Below are 19,157 nucleotides of genomic sequence, written 5' to 3' on the forward strand. Positions count from 1 at the left end.
GGACACCGGTGAGGACAGGATATCTCATTAGCCTTTATACACGTTTCCTCGATTCCTCTCTCCTCACAGTGTGTCCTTGCATATTCTCCTTGTGTCTCAAGTAGGAGAGACTAAAATGCAAGGAAAAGATGCAAGTGTCAGAAACGTGGCTGCAAATTCCATCTCTGGAATCCACCCCCTGTGTGAAGAAGGCGGGACAGAGTTAACCCTGTATAATACAAGTGTTTTAACTACTTTCAGATCTGATGCAGCAGCCTTCATTCAACGACACAGAGGTAGGTAACTCCATTTCTGTGAATCGATATATAGCAACTGAACCTTTTCTTAGCTTGTGTCTTGTTACAAATACATTTGCTTTGTTCCACTCGATTATAACACTCAGTCATAACATTCAAGTGTGCATTTTTTATTCTTGCAATTACAAAAATAATAAGACCTCACCTATACTGAGTGCATTAATATGTCCTTCACGAGTTGTTTTCTTTAAAGTTTCCAGTTACTTGAATTTGAAAGTTAACTGCTAAAACCGGCATGTCTTTGCAATTTGAAATACCTTAAACGATCATGCTGCAAGCCACTCCGAGTTCAGTATGGCTGTTGTTTTTGTGCCTCCATGACAAGTCGAGTTGCCAACGTCTCTCAGTGCAGAGAGATGTTTCTCCCTTCTTTTGTCAACTTACCAGTTTGTCAGCTTTCAAAACTGTCTGTTGTACAATACACAGCTCAAAGCCGGGCAAAGGGTGAGAAAAGGGCTGCTGGATATGCGACCTAAAGCCGTTATTTACACAACATGCCTTAGTTAGGGTTGATATAGTCACCAGGGAACAGAGTCCGTTTAAACTATCAATTCATGTGCACTGCACAAACTGATAACTAAGAAAGTTAAAAAAAAAAAAAGACGAAAAGACTTGACTTAATTTTTGTCAAAATAGAAAAATAATCTTGTCAAGCATTTTTTTTTTTTAAATAAGAAAAAATGTCTTATTTTGGGAAAACGTATCTCACTTTTTCTTAAGTCTTTCCAGCTAATATCAAGCTGTATTTAACCAGTAACAAGGCAATGGATTTCAAATCATCCAAGCAAAGGAACAAGATTTTTTTTCTTTATTTTAAGACAGAGGCTAATCTTAAAATAGGAATTCTATCTAGATTTAAGGCACATTTTGATTACTCAGTGCCTAGACAGTTTGCAAGTTTTGAGAATTCCCACCAAGTAAATTTTTCTTACCCCATTGGCAGGTTGTTTTTGCTTAATACAAGACAATTTGGCTAGATTTTGAATTATTTGGCTTATTTTGAAAGGGACAGTTTTTGCAGTGTGTCTTGTTGGTCTTCTTGCAGATAACCCTAGAAGCTGCCTCTACATTTACTTTCCTTTAAGCCTTTATCATCAAACCCATGTGGGACTTACTCTTTTTCTCAGAAGTGTGTCATATATGTTGTATATCACTATGAGAATCAGTGGTATTATATTTCAGGAAGGCTGAATAAAAGAAGGGGATTTTGGAGAAACTGATTAAGCACCTGTGCGCCCCCACCCACCCATGCAATGGTTGCTTTCCTGCCCTGATATTCTAATGGCTGGGTGCATTTTCACCAAAAAACAAGAGAAAATGAAAAGAAGTGCATCATGTTTGCATTTCCTTGATAACAACATATGTTTTGAATATTGAAAACTACACCTGCATGTTACATGCTGACATGTTGGTGGATCATAATCACAAACACATCAGAATTTTCTAATTATGCAAGGACGATAGTTCAAATGTTAAACATGCTACTGAAGGAGATCATTCTAATTATCAACTGATATACACAGAAGATATTTACTTAACAATGCAAAACAAACTATAAAAAGTGAACAGTGAGTTGAATCAACATTTGAGATACTAAGCAAACGTTAGGAGCTTCTCCAAACTGGGTGGAATCAAGGAGCGACCTTGTTTTTCAGGTATTCCAACCACCATCTATATTGACACTATTTGATCCAAGCCACAATGTGATTAAACATCAAGTAACTGTGCTACCTCACCCTCAGTCTTCAGCTCTGACAGCGTGTCCTCGATGGCGTACTCCACCAGCACGGTTGCAGAGGGCTGTTTTGGGAAGGTGTACAAAGAGATGTACAATGATAAATGGGCAGCGGGTAAAGAGGGTTCCCAGCACCTCATCAGTCAGAAGGACCTGGAGAGGGAGTGTGAAGTGTACAAGTAAGTGGTGAAGTTCTGCTGGCATTTGGACTTATTATAATAAGTGGGTAATTAAAAGTTACACTAAGAGAAAATCTTATTTACAAAAGGGTCATTCCATGCCAACTCACCTAACTCAGATTTTGCTGAGAAAATTATTGCATGTATGGCTACATCAGATGTCTCAAACTCATTCCAGAAAGGGCCGAGAGGGTGGAGGCTTTCTTTCACTGATTAACTGATTCCACCTGTTCAAAGTAATGTTAATCAGTGAAATCATCTGGTAGAGTGGGTGGTTGCAAAGAAAGCCTGCACCTTCTCCGGTCTGTATGATATTACTTACCATGCAAAAAAAAAATAGCTTTCAATTCCTGTTAGTTTAGATAACACTATGTAACACAATTTTTGTTCCTGGCTTCTAAGTGTTATATTTCAACTGCTTACGTCTAAAGTCTAAAGAAAAATGACTACATTCAGCACAAACTTTGATTTTATTTTTTTTTTAATGTTCTAGAAAGTTCTAAAAGTTTCTTGAAACTTCTAGATAATTCTGGAAACTTCTAGAAAATTCTGGACAGTTCTAGCAGTTAAAGAATATTCTAGAAGACTACTCAGTAGTAGTGAAGGCGAATCGAGAAGATTCTTGAAAACAGACAAATTTCAAAATATCATTGTCCTGATCACAGAAGCAAAGTTTCTGTGGAATAATAGCTATTTTCTATTTATTTAAGGCATAACAGGTTAGGAAAACACACTGTGTACCCAGGAACAAAACAAAACTAAAAATTTGTTACATAGTGTAATAGAGGCCTTTGAAATTTGACCCTAAAAATGCCGTCATACCCCCATCACACATACGCTGATTGAGGCCGAATGGCGTCAGAATGACACATCTGGCCACAATCAGGAAGTATTGAGGTGCGTTCCGAAGATCGACAGTCAGCAGTCTCTGAGCAGTTGACAAATTTGGTCCCATTCACTCGGCTGTTCCAAGTGTGTTGCACATGTTCAAAACACTCTTGGAGCCATTGAGATGCAGCGCACATCTGACGGTGGTTTATATGCAGTTTTTGCGTCATCTGATTGCACTCTACATATTCTGATGGCATCAAAACAGCATCTGAAATGATCTGATCGTGGTTGATTGAGCTCTGAGATCGATCGATCACAGCAAAGCTTGCCAGCATATTGTGCCACGGATGTCCACCTCTACTGGACCCCGGCCAGGGAGGGCAAAGGAAATGTTGATATGTAATAACATGTATGTAGCACGCATTCATCATGTACAGGGGGTGTGAACAGCGCCCAACCAAACCGAAAGTATGATGTGCCGCTGCGCCTTTCCATGGTCTCATGTGAGAGCTGAATGGATCTCACCGCTGTAATATACATATTATTACTTGATCACCATCTAAACTCTGTAGGAGGTGTGACGTGGAACTGTATCACCAGGCCGTGACAACATTATTAAACACGAAACTCACCTCCAGAAACGGAACCACGATCGTTTCATGTAGAGTGCACAGGAACCAAATCACAGCCTGTGGTGAAAAACCTCTCAGCCAGCTGCTGTGTGCTCCAAATTACCACGGCAAAAATAAATCCCATGTGATAATCCAACCGACATCACGGTGTACAGAGCTGTGTTGTGCTCCTGAAGTGATCAAAAAAGAAATTAAAGTTTGCTGGAAAAGCTGCGTCTGATGCATGGTGTGAAGGTTCAGCAAAGGAGTCCAGTGGCACGCACGCACGAGACAGGATTGTCTCGAAGCACAAATCTGGGGAAGGGTACAGAAACATTTCTGCTGCTTTGAAGGTCCCAATGAGCACAGTGACCTCCATCATCTGTAAATGAAAGAAGTTCAGATCTATTAGGACTTTACCTAGAACTGACCACACCTGAGTGATCGGGAGAGAAGGGCCTTAGTCAGGGAGGTGACCAGACCAAGAACCCGATAGTCACAGAGAGAAGAACCTTCCAGATGGACACCCATCTCTGCAGCAATCCACCAATCAGTCCTGTATGGTAGAGTGACCAGACAGAAGCCACTCCTTAGTAAAAGGCACATGGCGGACTTCCGGTAATGGCTGTCATCTAGACAGTCACGCTTAACCCTGCTCTGATATATTTTTACTACAAAATCCTGTTGCAATTTGCAAACTTGTGTTTTAACAGCACAGACAGACATTTTTGTGGAGGGGAAATGCCAAATATGAAGATGAGCAAAGAAAAAGGGAAAACGACAACACAGTCAAAGTTATCGGACTTCGGAAAGCATTTGGAGCAAAAAATTAGCAAAGAAGCTAATCCAGCCAAAGAAGCTAACATTAGCCAACAAGATGGCGCTGCGTCTGTGGACCCATCCGCGCAACATGAGAGTGAACTTAGTCGAGTCAAGAAGGAAATCATAATGGCAATACAAGATTTAAAAGGCGAGCTAAAGGGTGAGTTCTCGGACAGATGTGATGGGATTTTGAAAGCGGTGAAAGAAACAAAAACTCAGATAAAGGATTGTGCTGAAAGAATCGTACCAGCGGAGACACGTCTTTCTACTGTAGAGGACGATTACATCACACTCGCAGATACGGTTGAAGTTGGAAAAAATAAATAAATCCCTGGAGAAGATGGTTATTGACATGGAAACGAGATCCCCCTTAAACAATGTGAATCTGCCCGAGGGAGCGGAGAGCATGGACCCCTGCTCCTTTCTGGAGAGCTGGCTGCCGTACGTGCTAAACATGGCTCCAGTGAGGACGCCATTAATCCTGGAGAGAGTGCACCACATCGGGCTGAAGAGGAGCACAGAGGAGCTGCCAAGAGCCCTAATAATGAGGTTCCAGAACTATAGGCAGAAGGTGGCCGTGATGAACGCTGCAAGAATGAAGGGGGACATTTTGTACAAGAATTTACACGTGAGGCTTTACAATGACTTGGCCACAGAAGTTCACAAACAGAGGAGGCAGTTGGATTCAGTGCGTCAGCAGCTTCGGGGCATGGGACTAAGACACGGGATAAGACCGCCGGCTAAACTGCTAGTAACATTCAATGAACAAATGTACATATTTGATAAGTCATCAGAAGTGCAGGAGTTCAAAAATAAAGATCAAAGAAGACGGTGGTGCAGCATCCAATGAGGGTGATTAACATTAGGTTATGACTATCACATGTTTTATTACAATCAAGGTCTAATCAATAAATACTGCATTAAATCAACCTCGGTTTAATACAACCCCTGGCAAAAATTATGGAATCACCAGCCTTGGAGGATGTTCATTCAGTTGTTTAATTTTGTAGAAAAAAAGCAGATCACAGACATGACACAAAACTAAAGTCATTTCAAATGGCAACTTTCTGGCTTTAAGAAACACTATAAGAAATCAAGAAAAAAAATTGTGGCAGTCAGTAACGGTTACTTTTTTAGACCAAGCAGAGGGAAAAAAAATGGACTCACTCAATTCTGAGGAATAAATTATGGAATCACCCTGTAAGCTTTCATCCCCAAAACTAACACCTGCATCAAATCAGATCTGCTCGTTAGTCCGCATCTAAAAAGGAGTGATCACACTTGGAGAGCTGTTGCACCAAGTGGACTGACATGAATCATGGCTCCAACACGAGAGATGTCAATTGAAACAAAGGAGAGGATTATCAAACTCTTAAAAGAGGGTAAATCATCACGCAATGTTGCAAAAGATGTTGGTTGTTCACAGTGAGCTGTGTCTAAACTCTCAATATGTCTCAAAAATCGAAAATGCACAACAAAACAAATGAGGAACGAATGGGAGGAAACTGGAGTCAATGTCTGTGACCGAACTGTAAGAAACCGCCTAAAGGAAATGGGATTTACATACAGAAAAGCTAAACGAAAGCCATCATTAACACCTAAACAGAAAAAACAAGGTTACAGTGGGCTAAGGAAAAGCAATCGTGGACTGTGGATGACTGGATGAAAGTCATATTCAGTGATGAATCTCGAATCTGCATTGGGCAAGGTGATGATACTGGAACTTTTGTTTGGTGCCGTTCCAATGAGATTTATTAAGATGACTGCCTGAAGAGAACATGTAAATCTCCACAGTCATTGATGATATGGGGCTGCATGTCAGGTAAATGCACTGGGGAGATGGCTGTCATTACATCATCAATAAATGCACAAGTTTACGTTGATATTTTGGACACTTTTCTTATCCCATCAATTGAAAGGATGTTTGGGGATGATGAAATCATTTTTCAAGATGATAATGAATCTTGCCATAGAGCAAAAACTGTGAAAACATTCCTTGCAAAAAGACACATAGGGTCAATGTCATGGCCTGCAAATAGTCCAGATCTCAATCCAGTTGAAAATCTTTGGTGGAAGTTGAAGAAAATGGTCCATGACAAGGCTCCAACCTGCAAAGCTGATCTGGCAACAGCAATCAGAGAAAGTTGGAGCCAGATTGATGAAGAGTACTGTTTGTCACTCATTAAGTCCATGCCTCGGAGACTGCAAGCTGTTATAAAAGCCAGAGGTGGTGCAACAAAATACTAGTGATGTGTTGGAGCGTTTTTTTTGTTTTTCATGATTCCATAATTGTTTTTTCCTCAGAATTGAGTGATTCCATATTTTTTTCCCTCTGCTTGGTCTAAAAAAGTAACCGTTACTGACTGCCACAATTTTTTTTTCCTGATTTCTTATAGTGTTTCTTAAAGCCAGAAAGTTGCCATTTGATATGACTTTAGTTTTGTGTCATGTCTGTGATCTGCTTTTTTCTACAAAATTAAACAACTGAATGAACATCCTCCGAGGCCAGGGATTCCATAATTTTTGCCAGGGGCTACTGGTGTTTGGTTTACTTATGGCTCTTTTGGTATACAAATAAGTAAATAGTTGGGTATTATAGGTGGTCAGAGTTGACTTATATTTTATTTTGTAAGAAAGCACCAGATGTTTCTTTGGGGAGGTTTGAGCTAAACACAGGCCAGATGTTTCTTTTTGCTTTTCACATCTTCCCTGCTATAATATGTATTTTCATGTCACGCCATCATTTTCAGGTCTGTGCTTAATAATTTTCAAAAGCAGGTGTTTTATATTTACAAAGAGCAGGGGGAAAGGGTATTATGTTTTTTTGGACTTTTTTTTACATCTTTATTTTTTAATAATCATATCAGAAGCCTCTGGGAACTGATCGAAGATCTGTCCCTGAAGGTTAAGGGAAGCGACAGACTCAGGAGGGACCACTTAGTGTGGGGAATGGGGTTGTTTTTTTTATGTTAAGTGTGTATGGTGTTCTGTTCTGTAGTTCATTCGTTAACCTCCTCAGACACATCACTTTTAATAGTAAAACTATGATATATTTTATTGAATGTCACAAAGGGTAGAACTTAAATTTATCTCTTGGAATTGTAGAGGTTTGCAGAAAATTAAAAAAGATAAAGCAAGTCATAAATAAGATAAAGGATTTGGATGCACAAATTATATTTTTGCAGGAGACACATACTGTTAAAGAAGACCATGTAAAAGGATACGTAGGAGATGGCAAGGAACTGTCCATGCAGCATCATTTAACTCACAGGCAAGGGGTGTTATGACTCTCATTCACAATTCAATTCCTTTTCAAATATTTAAAGTAACTGAGGATAAACTTGGGAGATATTTAATTATTCAGGGGTCATTATTAACAGCCCACTTGAATCTAGTAAATATTTATGGCCCAAACGTTGATGATCCTAATTTTTTCACAGACCTCTTCCTCACTCTGTCTTCTCTTCCTGGGGGGTATATAATTGCAGGTGACTGGAACTGTACATTAGACACAGTTAAGGATCAATCTACATGTGCAGATCAAACCCACAATAAAAGTAGAACCACTACAAACATTTCATTAAAGAGCTGAATTTAATAGATATCTGGAGACATCTAAAACCTAATGATATTGCATACACTTGCTACTCTAGTACATACAGGACAGTCTCTCGAATTGATTATTTTTTTATTTCAGCTTCATTAATATACAAAATAAAGAATTGCTTCTATGACAGTATATTGTTGTCTGATCATGACCCTTGTGGCTTTACTTATACAGATGAGACTCTGGTGAGAGATCCATATAGATGGAGTTTAAATCAAAAATGGCTTGTAGATGATAAATTTGTTGAATATATCGGGAAAGAAATAGACAACTATTTTCAAGAAAATACGACTCAAACAACAGCTTTTAAGGGTTTTTTTGAGTGGTCATATAATAAGCTATACCTCATCTAAATCTAGAGACTTCCATAAAAAGAGATTATTGCTCGAAGTGAAAATAAAAAAACATTCAGGCCTCGGTGAACCCCATCCTGACCAGGTCCGCATAATCACAGGTGCACCTCATCAAAAGTCTATAATTGTATATTACATAATACATACATTGTTATTTTTGCTTTCATTCATTAAATGTTTTTAATATTGTTACTGTGCTTTGGCAATACATGCCGATGTAATGCTAATAAAGCTGACTGAATTTAATTGAAGCATCAACTCTTGATAAATCTCCCTTGTTCTAAACCACCATGCTGGTGCACATTTATGGTCTTTTGCATTCAGAAATGACCTCAGTTAAAAATATACTGTTTAAAAAAAACAACCATATAAAACCCATGTGTTGTTTGTGTTCCTTCACTGGAATAATGGAAAAACAAGCAAAGAAAATAATGTTTTATGAAACGGAGATTGAGGTGCTTGTGTGTGGTCACAACAGTGAGATTAAAAAGAAAAAAATGCAGTGTTCCCAAAGCTTTTCCCAGGCGTGTCTCAATCTTAATGTCACTGCTGACATAAATCAATGTCTCTAATACATTCAAATATTTCACTGCATACTGATACAGTTCTGATGGCCCAGTCCAGGAAATCATTGAAAATCTATGTTCTTGAGACAATGGTGACCTTACATACTCTCTAGGATAACACTGACATCATCTCCATTGTTGACACGAACAAGTCTGTTCCCAGCCACTCACACTCTGGACTCAAGATTCTAAGGGTGCCACTGGGGTTCGTGCATCTTTATACAGCACAGCAGGAAAGTATTCACAGCACTTCACTTTTTCCACATTTGGTTATGTTACAGCCTTATTCCAAAATGGCTGAAATGTATTTTACTCAAAATTCTACACATAATACCCCATAATGACAATGTGAAAAATTAGCAAATTTCTTAAAAATTAAAAAACTAAGAAATCACATGTACATACAGTTGTATGTAAGAGTTTGGGTGCCCCTGATGATTTCCATGATTTTCTTTTATAAATCATTGGTTGTTGGGATCAGCAACTTCAGTTAAATATATCATATAGCAGACAAACACACTGATATTTGAGAAGTGAAATGAAGTTTATAGGATTTACAGAAAGTGCAATAATTCTTTAAACAAAATTAGGCAGGTGCATAAATTTGGGCACCCAAACAGAAAAAAATACATCAATATTTAGTAAATCCTCCTTTTGCAGAAATAACAGCCTCTAAACGCTTCCTATAGCTTCCAATGAGAGTCTGGATTCTAGTTGAAGGTATTTTAGACCATTCATCTTTACAAAACATCTCCAGTTCAGTCAGGTTTGTTGGTTTCTGAGCATGGACAGCCCACTTAAAATCACACCACAGATTTTCAATAATATTCAGGTCTGGGGACTGAGATGGCCATTCCAGAATGCTGTACTTGTTCCTCTGCATGAATGCCTTAGTAGATTTTGAGCAGTGTTTAGGGTCATTGTCTTGTCGATGACTTCAACTTTGTCACTGATTCATGAACATTGTTCCAGAGAATCTGCCGATATTGACTGGAATCCATGTGACCCTCAACTTTAACAAGATTCCCAGTACCTACACTGGCCACACAGCCACACAGCATGATGGAACCACCTCCAAATTTTACTGTAGGTAGCAAGTGTTTTTCATGGAATGCTGTGTTCTTTTTCAGCCATGCATACCGCCCCTTGTTATGTCCAAATAACTCAATTTTAGTTTTATCAGTCCACAGCACCTTATTCCAAAATGAAGTTGGCTTGTCCAAATGTGCTTTAGCATACCTCAAGCGACTCTGTTTGTGGTGACTTCCTCTGCATTACAGTGTCATACAGCATCTCTTTGTTCAAAGTGCGCCGTATAGTTGAACTTAAACAAGAGGCTCCAATGTTGCCACTCATTAGAAGAGATGAGGGGAAACATTTGCAAATGGCCACCTTAAATACCCTTTCTCATGATTGGATTCACCTGTGTAAGGAGGTCAAGGATCAGTGGGCTTACCAAACCAATTTTGTGTTCCAATGATTAGTGCTAAATGTATTCAAATCAATAAAATGACAAGGGTGCCCAAATTTATGCACCTGCCTAATTTTGTTTAAATAATTATTGCACACTTTCTGTAAATACTAGAAACTTCATTTCACTTCTCAAATATCAGTGTGTTCATCTGCTATATGATATATTTAACTGAAATTTCTGATTCAGACAACCAATGATTTATAAAGGAAAATCATGAAAATTATCAGGGTGCCCAGACTTTTGCATACAACTGTATGTATTCACAGTCTTTGCCATGAAGCTCAAATTGAGCTCACGTGCATCCTGTTTCCACTGATTATCTTTGAGATGTTTTTACAGCTTAATTGGAGTCCACCTGGGGTAAATTCAGTTGATTGGACATGATTTGGAAACTCACACACCTGTCTACATATAAGGTCCCACAGTTGACAGAGCACGTCAGAGCACAAACCAAGCATGAAGTCAAAGAAATTGCCTGTAAACCTGCTGAGACAGGATTGTCTCGAGGCACAAATCTGGGGAAGGATACAGAAACATTTCTGCTGCTTTGAAGGTCCCAATGAGCACAGTGGCCTCCATCATCTGTAAATGGATGAAGTTCGGATCCATCAGCACTCTTCCTAGAGGTGGCCGGTTGTCTAAACTGCAAGATTGAGGGAGAAGAGCCTGAATCAGGGAGGTGGTCAAGAACTGGATGGTGACTTTGTCAGAGCTCCAGCATTCATCTCTGGAGAGAGGAGAACCTTCCAGAAGAACAACCATCTCTGCAGTAATCCACCAATCAGGCCTGTATGGTAGAGTGGCCAGTAAGTAAGAAGCACATGGCAGTCCGCCTGGTGTTTTCCAAAAGGCACTGGAAGGACTCTGAGAACATGAGAAACAAAATTTTTTGGTTTGATGAGACAAAATTGAACTCTTTGGTGTGAATGTCAGGCATCGTGTTTGGAGGAAACCAGGCAGCATCCCTACAGTGAAGCATGTTGGCGGCAGCATCATGCTGTGGGGATGTTTTTCAGTAGCAGGAACTGGGAGACTAGTCAGGATTGAGGGAAAGATGAATGCAGCAATGTACAGAGATGAAAACCTGCTCCAGAGCGCTCTTGAACTCAGACTGGGGCAATGGTTCATCTTTCCGCAGGACAGTGACCCTAAACACACAGCCAAGATATCAAAGGAGTGGCTTCAGGACAATTCTGTGAATGTCCTTGAGTGGCCCAGCCAGAGCCAAGACCTGAATATGTTTGAACATCTCTGGAGAGATTTGAAAATTGCTGTACACAACTCTCCCCATCCAACCTGATGGCACTTAAGAGGAGCTGCAAAGAGGAATGGACAAAACTGCCCAAAGATAGGTGTGCCAAGTTTGTGGCATCATATTTAAGAAGACTAAGGCTGCAATTGTTGCCAAAGGTGCATCAACAAAGTATTGAGTAAAGGGTGTGAATAATTATGTCCATGTGATTTGTTTTTTTTTTTAGCTTTAGATTTTTAACAAATTTGAATAATAAAATAAAACTTTTTCATGTTGTCATTATGGGATGTTGTGAGTAGAATTTTGAGGTAAAAAATGAATTTACTCCATTTTGGAATAAGGCTGTAACATAACAAAATGTAGGAAAAGTATAGCGCTGTGAAAACTTTCCAGATGCACCGTACTTTAGACCACAGGAGCCACTTGGTTGAGTGATGTACTGTAGATAAGTATACTGTTCAGCTACGTCTAACATATATGTGTGTGTGTGTGTGTGTGTGTGTGTGTGTGTGTGTGTGTGTGTGTGTGTGTGTGTGTGTGTGTGTGTGTGTGTGTGTGTGTGTGTGTGTGTGTGTGTGTGTGTGTGTGTGTGTGCTGCTAATTTGTCATTTTCTCATGGTTTCCATGACTTTTCTTGACCTACAGTGAGGTGAATAGCCCCAACATTGTAAAGCTTCTGGGGGATATAACTCTGAAAGATCGAAAATGGATCATTCCTCTGGAGTTTATCTTTGGAGAGAATTTAGAAACCACCATCTTCAAAACATCAAAGTCTAAGATAAAGGTAGAGAACCACCTTAAAAGGCAGCATGTCAGATGTGTTCAGTATGTCACAGCAACATCCTGTTGAAATTTAAGCCTGTGGGCAAATACGTAAGCATTGTATTTTCTGGAGAATAAGTTGCACTGATGTGTAAGTTGCACATGCTTTGATTCCTGGGGAAAACCTATATAAATAGTTGTAATTATTATTGTTATTAACAAAAGGATGCATGATTTTTCAGTATATAATTTGCACGGGGAAATAAGTCGCAGGATGTCCCAAACTAGTAAAAAAACAAAAAAAAACAAAAAAAAAACCCCGCAACTTATTCTCTGAAAAATACGATAACTTCATTTCATTGTTATGAGTGTGGAATATTGAGCTCTTCTTTCTTCATGTCTCTGTAGTTGACTCCATGTACAAAAGCCACCATCATCATCGGGATGTGTGAGGGGCTGCTTCACCTTCACTCTAAAGATATTGTCCATCAGGACCTTAAACCCGAAAACATCATGGTGAGAAGATGCCTTTTAAGAGGCCATGTTCAAAAGCATCATAGCTGTGAATTAATTTGACTGAATTAAAGCATTACAAAATGCTAAATATGACAACTTCATCAATGCATGTACTGCCAGCAACATAAACATCTGCTGGAGGACACCAGTGGTGAATAAAGCCAACATGATGAAAGAGGAAACCAGTCAGGATTAGTTAGATTCTGGGACTTGCAGTTTGCAATTAACAGCCACAGTGTTAATTTTAACACTAAGAAAGTGTGTACATATCCACATTCAGTAGCATTATTTTAACACTTTTGACAGTATGGAGTTTTTGACACCTTGCTCATGTTATCTGGTGAACTGTTACAGTGTAATGAAGAAAGAGGTAAGTCCTATGTTGGCCCTGAGGCACATTGGTGCCGGCGCATATCCCCTTAGGGTGAAGAGGTTGAGGCACTTCGACACCCACCACCCCTTCCACCACGAACAGGATGACAGTGTTGTAGGTTACTCCCCAGCCAAGACCAGTACCCATTTATAGCTGGGTTAACTGAGACAATGCAGATAGAGTCTCTTAGGTCACAGATAGCATGACTGGGAATCAAACCAGGAATACATCATGGTAACTCCTTATACCAGTGAGATACCTGGTCTTCAAGAAGTTGCAGTTTCAAATATTAAAAATTGTCCCTTGTGAGGTATGTTTTGGGGGTGTGTGTTTGCTTTTTGAGCAGTCAGAAACACAAATGCAAAGCTGGGTGCTCTGTGCAAAACAGTTGGGGTTTTCCATGTTTATTATTCACAGGCATATTACAGACCAACAGTGGTGGGCACAGTTCAGCTAATCTGATAACAGATAATTATCGAAGCTAATGTTTTAGCTTTTTAGATAAGTTTTAAAACTATCATCGGACCAATTATCTTTCGATAAATTTAGTTCTGATAACTTTCAATCCAGTAATGTTTTTTTTTTTTGCTGGTAAAGTGAGCAAAGTTTAATGGTCAAAAACATTTGTATACCATAAAATCAAACATTTTTGTCTGTCAGTTGTATATTTATGGCAGACTGGCTGCCTGTCGCTTGCTGATGACGTCATCGTTAAGTGCAAGACATGATTGGCCGGTCGATGCAGGGAGCATTATGGGTAGTGTAGTTCAGGTTCACTTTGGACGTTATACTGTTACCGTCCGCTTGACAAAAACAAAACGGACTAATATTAACATTATTTTATCTTATGTTTTTGTGGCTGATGGAATAATTGAATCGCCAAGTCTCAGTGGGGGAAAGGAGCTCTCATGGCACAGCTGTGTATACAGAGGGACTTTTCTTCACTGTTTAGACATTGTTTTGGATTTTAAAAAAGGACGCTTTATTTCTTCAGATGAATCCCACTGAAACTAAAAGGTAAGAATTTATGTTTACTAACGTGTCTTTTACTCTGCCAATCAAAGGATTCAAAGGATTCAAAGGATTCAAAAGAATTTTATTGTCATATGCACAAAGGAACATGTTCCCTGCACAATGAAATGTGTTTACTGCATTTAACCCATCCTAATTGCCAGTTAGGAGCAGAAGTCGCCTTTAGGTGTCCGGGGACCAGCTCCAGATGTATGTCCGGCCTTAGGTCAACAGCAGGGCTGAGCAAACCATGACCGGCCTCATGACGACAAACGACACACACAAACAACACACATAAGCCGGCCTGGTACATGAACACATATAAAAAGCACACACAAGGTAAGATCAATGCATTAATGGACGTATTTTGGTTGTTAAAGCCGCAGGGTTCAAAACGAGTGAAAAAAAAACAGTAGTTTTGTTTTTATAATACCAAGATAAACTGTGACTTCTAATACTGTGTTTTACTGCTTTTGAAAGATGATGACAGTGTTTGGGGGTTTTTTTTATTCATTCATTTTTCATGCGTTTTTATGTGTTTCTGATCGGATTAATGGTTATCAAAGCTAACTTTTTGGTTAGCTGTGCCCACCACTGCAGACCAACCATAATATCAACCAGTCAGAGTGTCACCCGTTCTGTTCCGTTAAATTGGAGTGTGCCCAGTGCACAACGCTGTGGCATTGAGGAAGCAGGTGCAAGTGACAGGATTTTTGGTGCATTAATGGATTAGTGCCAGCCTGTCAGAGCACACAGCAGGCAGTGGCCATCAAAGCTCCCCAAGGTGAAAGAGCAAGGTGAGGCTTTGTTTTTTCCACAAGTGTTTACTCTTATGCTGTTTAATGGTTATTTTCAATTCACTCTCATTGTATATTTTATGGCCGGGTGGTGGCCAAGTGGTTAATGCAATTGGTTTCAGTGCAGAAGGTTCCGGGTTCAAATCCCACCCCTGCCACATTTCTCCATGTAATGTGGAGTTGCGTCAGGAAGGGCATCTGGCGTAAAACCTGTGCCAATTCAACATGCAGATCCACCTTGGATTTGCTGTGCAAACAAGGGAGCAGCTGAAGGGACTTTACGTCCGCCAAGGATGTAATAAAATCATCAGTGTTTAGTTATTTATTTATTTGTCTGTCTGTCTGTCAGCAGGATTACATCAAAACTGCTGCACGGATTTTGACAAAATCTTCAACACAAATGCATATTAGACCATTGAAAAATTCATTACATTTTGGAAGTGATCCGGATCTGGATTCTGGACCAAATTTCACTTTATACACGCTTTGAAGGATTACATCAAAACTACTTCACAGTTCTCACCAAATTTTCACCACCAATACATATTAGGCCATGGAAGACTCCATTAAATTTTGGAAGCGATCCTGATCCACATCCAGATTCTGGATTAAGATTTCACTTTATATAGGGTTTGAAGGATTACTTCAAAACTACTTCACCAATTCTCCCCAAATTTGCACTACACAAATACTAGGTCATGGAAGACTCCACTGAATTTTGAAGGTGATCTGGATCCAGATTGACAGACATCAGAAATCTCTGATCGTTCTTGTTATGTCTACTGTCTCTCAGAAAGTAGTGGAGTGGGGATGCAATGGTGGGTTTTTTCCATCACAAACAACCTGCCTAATGGCTGGATCACTGAGATTCAACAGTTTTGAACATGGGTGGCTGCATAATATTTTTCATAATTTTTCATATTATTTATCATACGTGTTTCCTATTTTAATATATTGTAAGTGTTTTCTGTTTTTGGGAACTACTTTCTGCTAACTTGATGTAGCATGTGAAGAGTAATCAACATTTGTCTTTTAGGTGGAGCATGAAACAAACAGAGCCGTGATCATAGACTTGGGACTGGCTAAGTTCTTTCGGCATGGTCTTAACTCTGCTATAGACATGGGAAACCCAGCCTATGCACCACCAGAGGTTCTGATGATGGGCTGCCAGCGTGACCAGCGCTCAGATGTGTGGGCCATGGGTAAAATCATTGCTGAGCTCTGTGCCAGAATTCGGCTGTACACGCCAAGCGTCTGTCCCGAGAAGATCAAGGAAACCCTGCAGGGTCAGCCTTACTGCAACATTGTGTGTAGGATGGTGCAGACTGACCCTTCTCTGAGAGTGTCCATGGCTGCTGTCATGAGTGACATACGAAGAGCCGGGGGTGCAGGCATCGTCATCAATACATTCCTTCAAATCGGACAACTTCATCTACCCTCTCCCAACCTTAACACCAGAAACCGATCTTCCTCACCAGTGAATAGAAGTTTAAAGTCACAGAACAGAGATGCTTCACCAATGAGAGCTTCACCAGTTCAAAGAGATCCATCCCCAATGAGATCTCCATTATTTCAGAGAGATCCATCCCCATTGAGATCTCCATTACTTCAGAGAGATCAATCCCCAATGAGATCTCCATTACTTCAGATAGATCAATCCCTAATGAGATCTCCATTACTTCAGAGAGATCAATCCCCAATGAGATCTTCATTACTTCAGAGAGATCAATCCCCAATGAGATCTCCATTACTTCAAAGAGATCCATCACCAATGAACAGGTGTCCATCACCTCTGAATTGGGAGCCCAAGCCCAAATCATATTCCACAACTTTGTGTCCTGAAGTTGCACCTTTCCACTCTCTTTCTTCTGAGAGGACACAGGCCAAGAAGAAACACCAGTTAGCTATCCCGTGTGGTGGATCAGACCCCACACATGACTTTGCAAAGATGAGGCTGTATCAGGAAACTACTGAGGATCTTCTTTGTAACCTGCCCACAACAGGGAGGGTGGTGGTGCAGCGCTTTGAGGAGAAAAATGGGGAGATTGGGGCATGGGAACAAAAAGAAGTGGTGACACAAGATGGAAAAATTGTCAAGTTTGACAATGTGAGATTTGACACAAAATAAGACACAGAGAAATCATTATGGAAGAGACAAAAATTTGCTTTTGTTCAGGGTTCACTAGAAGGCTTTGTTATCTTTTTAGGTGTTAAATTATATTTTCAGTTTGCCAAAGAATAAGCTGACTACGTGAGACTATGCATATGATTCTTGCCAAGTTTCGACATCCGGGTGATATAAAATTTTATATATATATATTCCTCACACACAGTGAGGAAAATAAGCATTTGAACACCCTGTGATTTTGCAAGTTCTCCCACTTACAAATCATGGAGGGGTCTGCAAATTTTTCATCTTAGGTGCATGTCCACTGTGAGAGACATAATCTAAACAAAAAAAATCCAGAAATCACAATGTATGATTTTTTTTATAATTTATTTGTATGTTACTGCTGCAAATAAGTATTTGAACCCCTACCAACCAGCAAGAAGTCTGGCTCTTACAGACCTGTTAATTTTTCTTTAAAAAACCTTCTTATTCTGTACTCTTTATCTGTATTAATTGCACCTGTTTGAACTTGTTACCTGTATAAAAGACACCTGTTCACACACTCAATCAATCACACTCCAACTCGTCCACCATAGCCAAGCCCAAAGAGCTGTCTGAGGACACCAGGGACAAAACTGTAGACCTGCACAAGGCTGGGATGGACTACAGGACAACAGGCAAGCAGCTTGGTAGAAGACAACGACTGTTATGATTATTTATTAGAAAGTGGAAGAAACACAAGATGACTGTCAATCTCCCTCGGTCTGGGATTCCATGCAAGATTTCACTTTGTGGGGTAAGGATGATTCTGAGAAAGCTCAGAACTACACAGGAGGACCTGGTCAATGACCTGAAGAGAGCTGGGATCACAGTCACAAAGATTACATTAGTAACACATGATGCTGTCATGGTTTAAAATCCTGCAGGGCAGCAAGGCCCCCCTGCTCAAGCCAGCACATGTTCAGGCCTGTTTGAAGTTCATCAGTGACCATCTGGATGATCCAGAGGAGGCATGGGAGAAGGTCATGTGGTCAGATGAGAGCAGAATAGAGCTTTTTGGAATCATCTCCACTTTCCATGTTTAGAGGATGAGAACAACCCCAAGAAAACCATCCCAACCGTGAAGCATGGGGGTGGAAACATCATACTCCGGGGGTGCTCTTCTGCAAAGGGGACAGGACGACTGCACCGTATTGAAGGGAGGATGGATGGGGTCATGTATTGCGAGATTTTGGCAAACAACCTCCTTCCCTCAGTAAGAGCATTGAAGATGGGTCGTGGATGGGTCTTCCAGCATGACAATGATCCCAAACACACAGCCATGGCAACTAAGGAGGGGCTCCGTAAGAAGCATTTCAAGGTCCTGGAGTGGCCTGGTCAGTCTCCAGACCTGAACTCAATAGAAAATCTTTGGAGGGAGCTGAAACTCCAAACCTGAAAGATCTAGAGAAGATCTGTGTGGAGGAATGGACCAAAATCCCTGCTGCAGTGTGTGCAAACCTCATGAAAAACTACAGGAAACGTTTGACCTCTGTAATTGCAAACAAAGGCTACTGTACCAAATATTAACATTGATTTTCATTGATGTTGAAATACTTATTTGCAGCAGTAACATACAAATAAATTATTAAAAAATTATACATTGTAACTTCCGGATTTTTTTTTTTTTTAGATTATGTCTCTCACAATGGACATGCACCTAAGATGAAAATTTCAGACCCCTCCGTGATTTCTAAGTGGGAGAAATCACAGGGTGTTCAAATACTTATTTTCCTCACTGTATATATATATATATATATATATATATATATATATATATATATATCGCAGTTTAAAGTCAAATGAGTTACACATTTCAAAAT

The 19,157-nt window shown here is 39.9% G+C and overlaps 1 protein-coding gene across 1 annotated transcript; it reads left to right on the forward strand.

Annotated features, from left to right (window-relative positions):
• Positions 1 to 240: 240 nt before the first annotated feature.
• Positions 241 to 17,598, forward strand: zmp:0000000881 (serine/threonine-protein kinase Nek8). The gene is made up of 5 exons (XM_034174163.1): positions 241 to 275; positions 2,039 to 2,210; positions 12,372 to 12,510; positions 12,897 to 13,004; positions 16,222 to 17,598. Exons 2-5 carry the CDS (start codon positions 2,065 to 2,067, stop codon positions 17,311 to 17,313), a joined length of 1,485 nt encoding a protein of 494 aa, XP_034030054.1. The 5' UTR covers positions 241 to 275; positions 2,039 to 2,064; the 3' UTR covers positions 17,314 to 17,598.
• The last annotated feature ends 1,559 nt before the right edge of the window (positions 17,599 to 19,157 follow it).

The sequence above is a fragment of the Thalassophryne amazonica genome, chromosome 7 (assembly GCF_902500255.1).
Source record: "Thalassophryne amazonica chromosome 7, fThaAma1.1, whole genome shotgun sequence".
In the NCBI taxonomy this organism is placed as follows: domain Eukaryota; kingdom Metazoa; phylum Chordata; class Actinopteri; order Batrachoidiformes; family Batrachoididae; genus Thalassophryne; species Thalassophryne amazonica.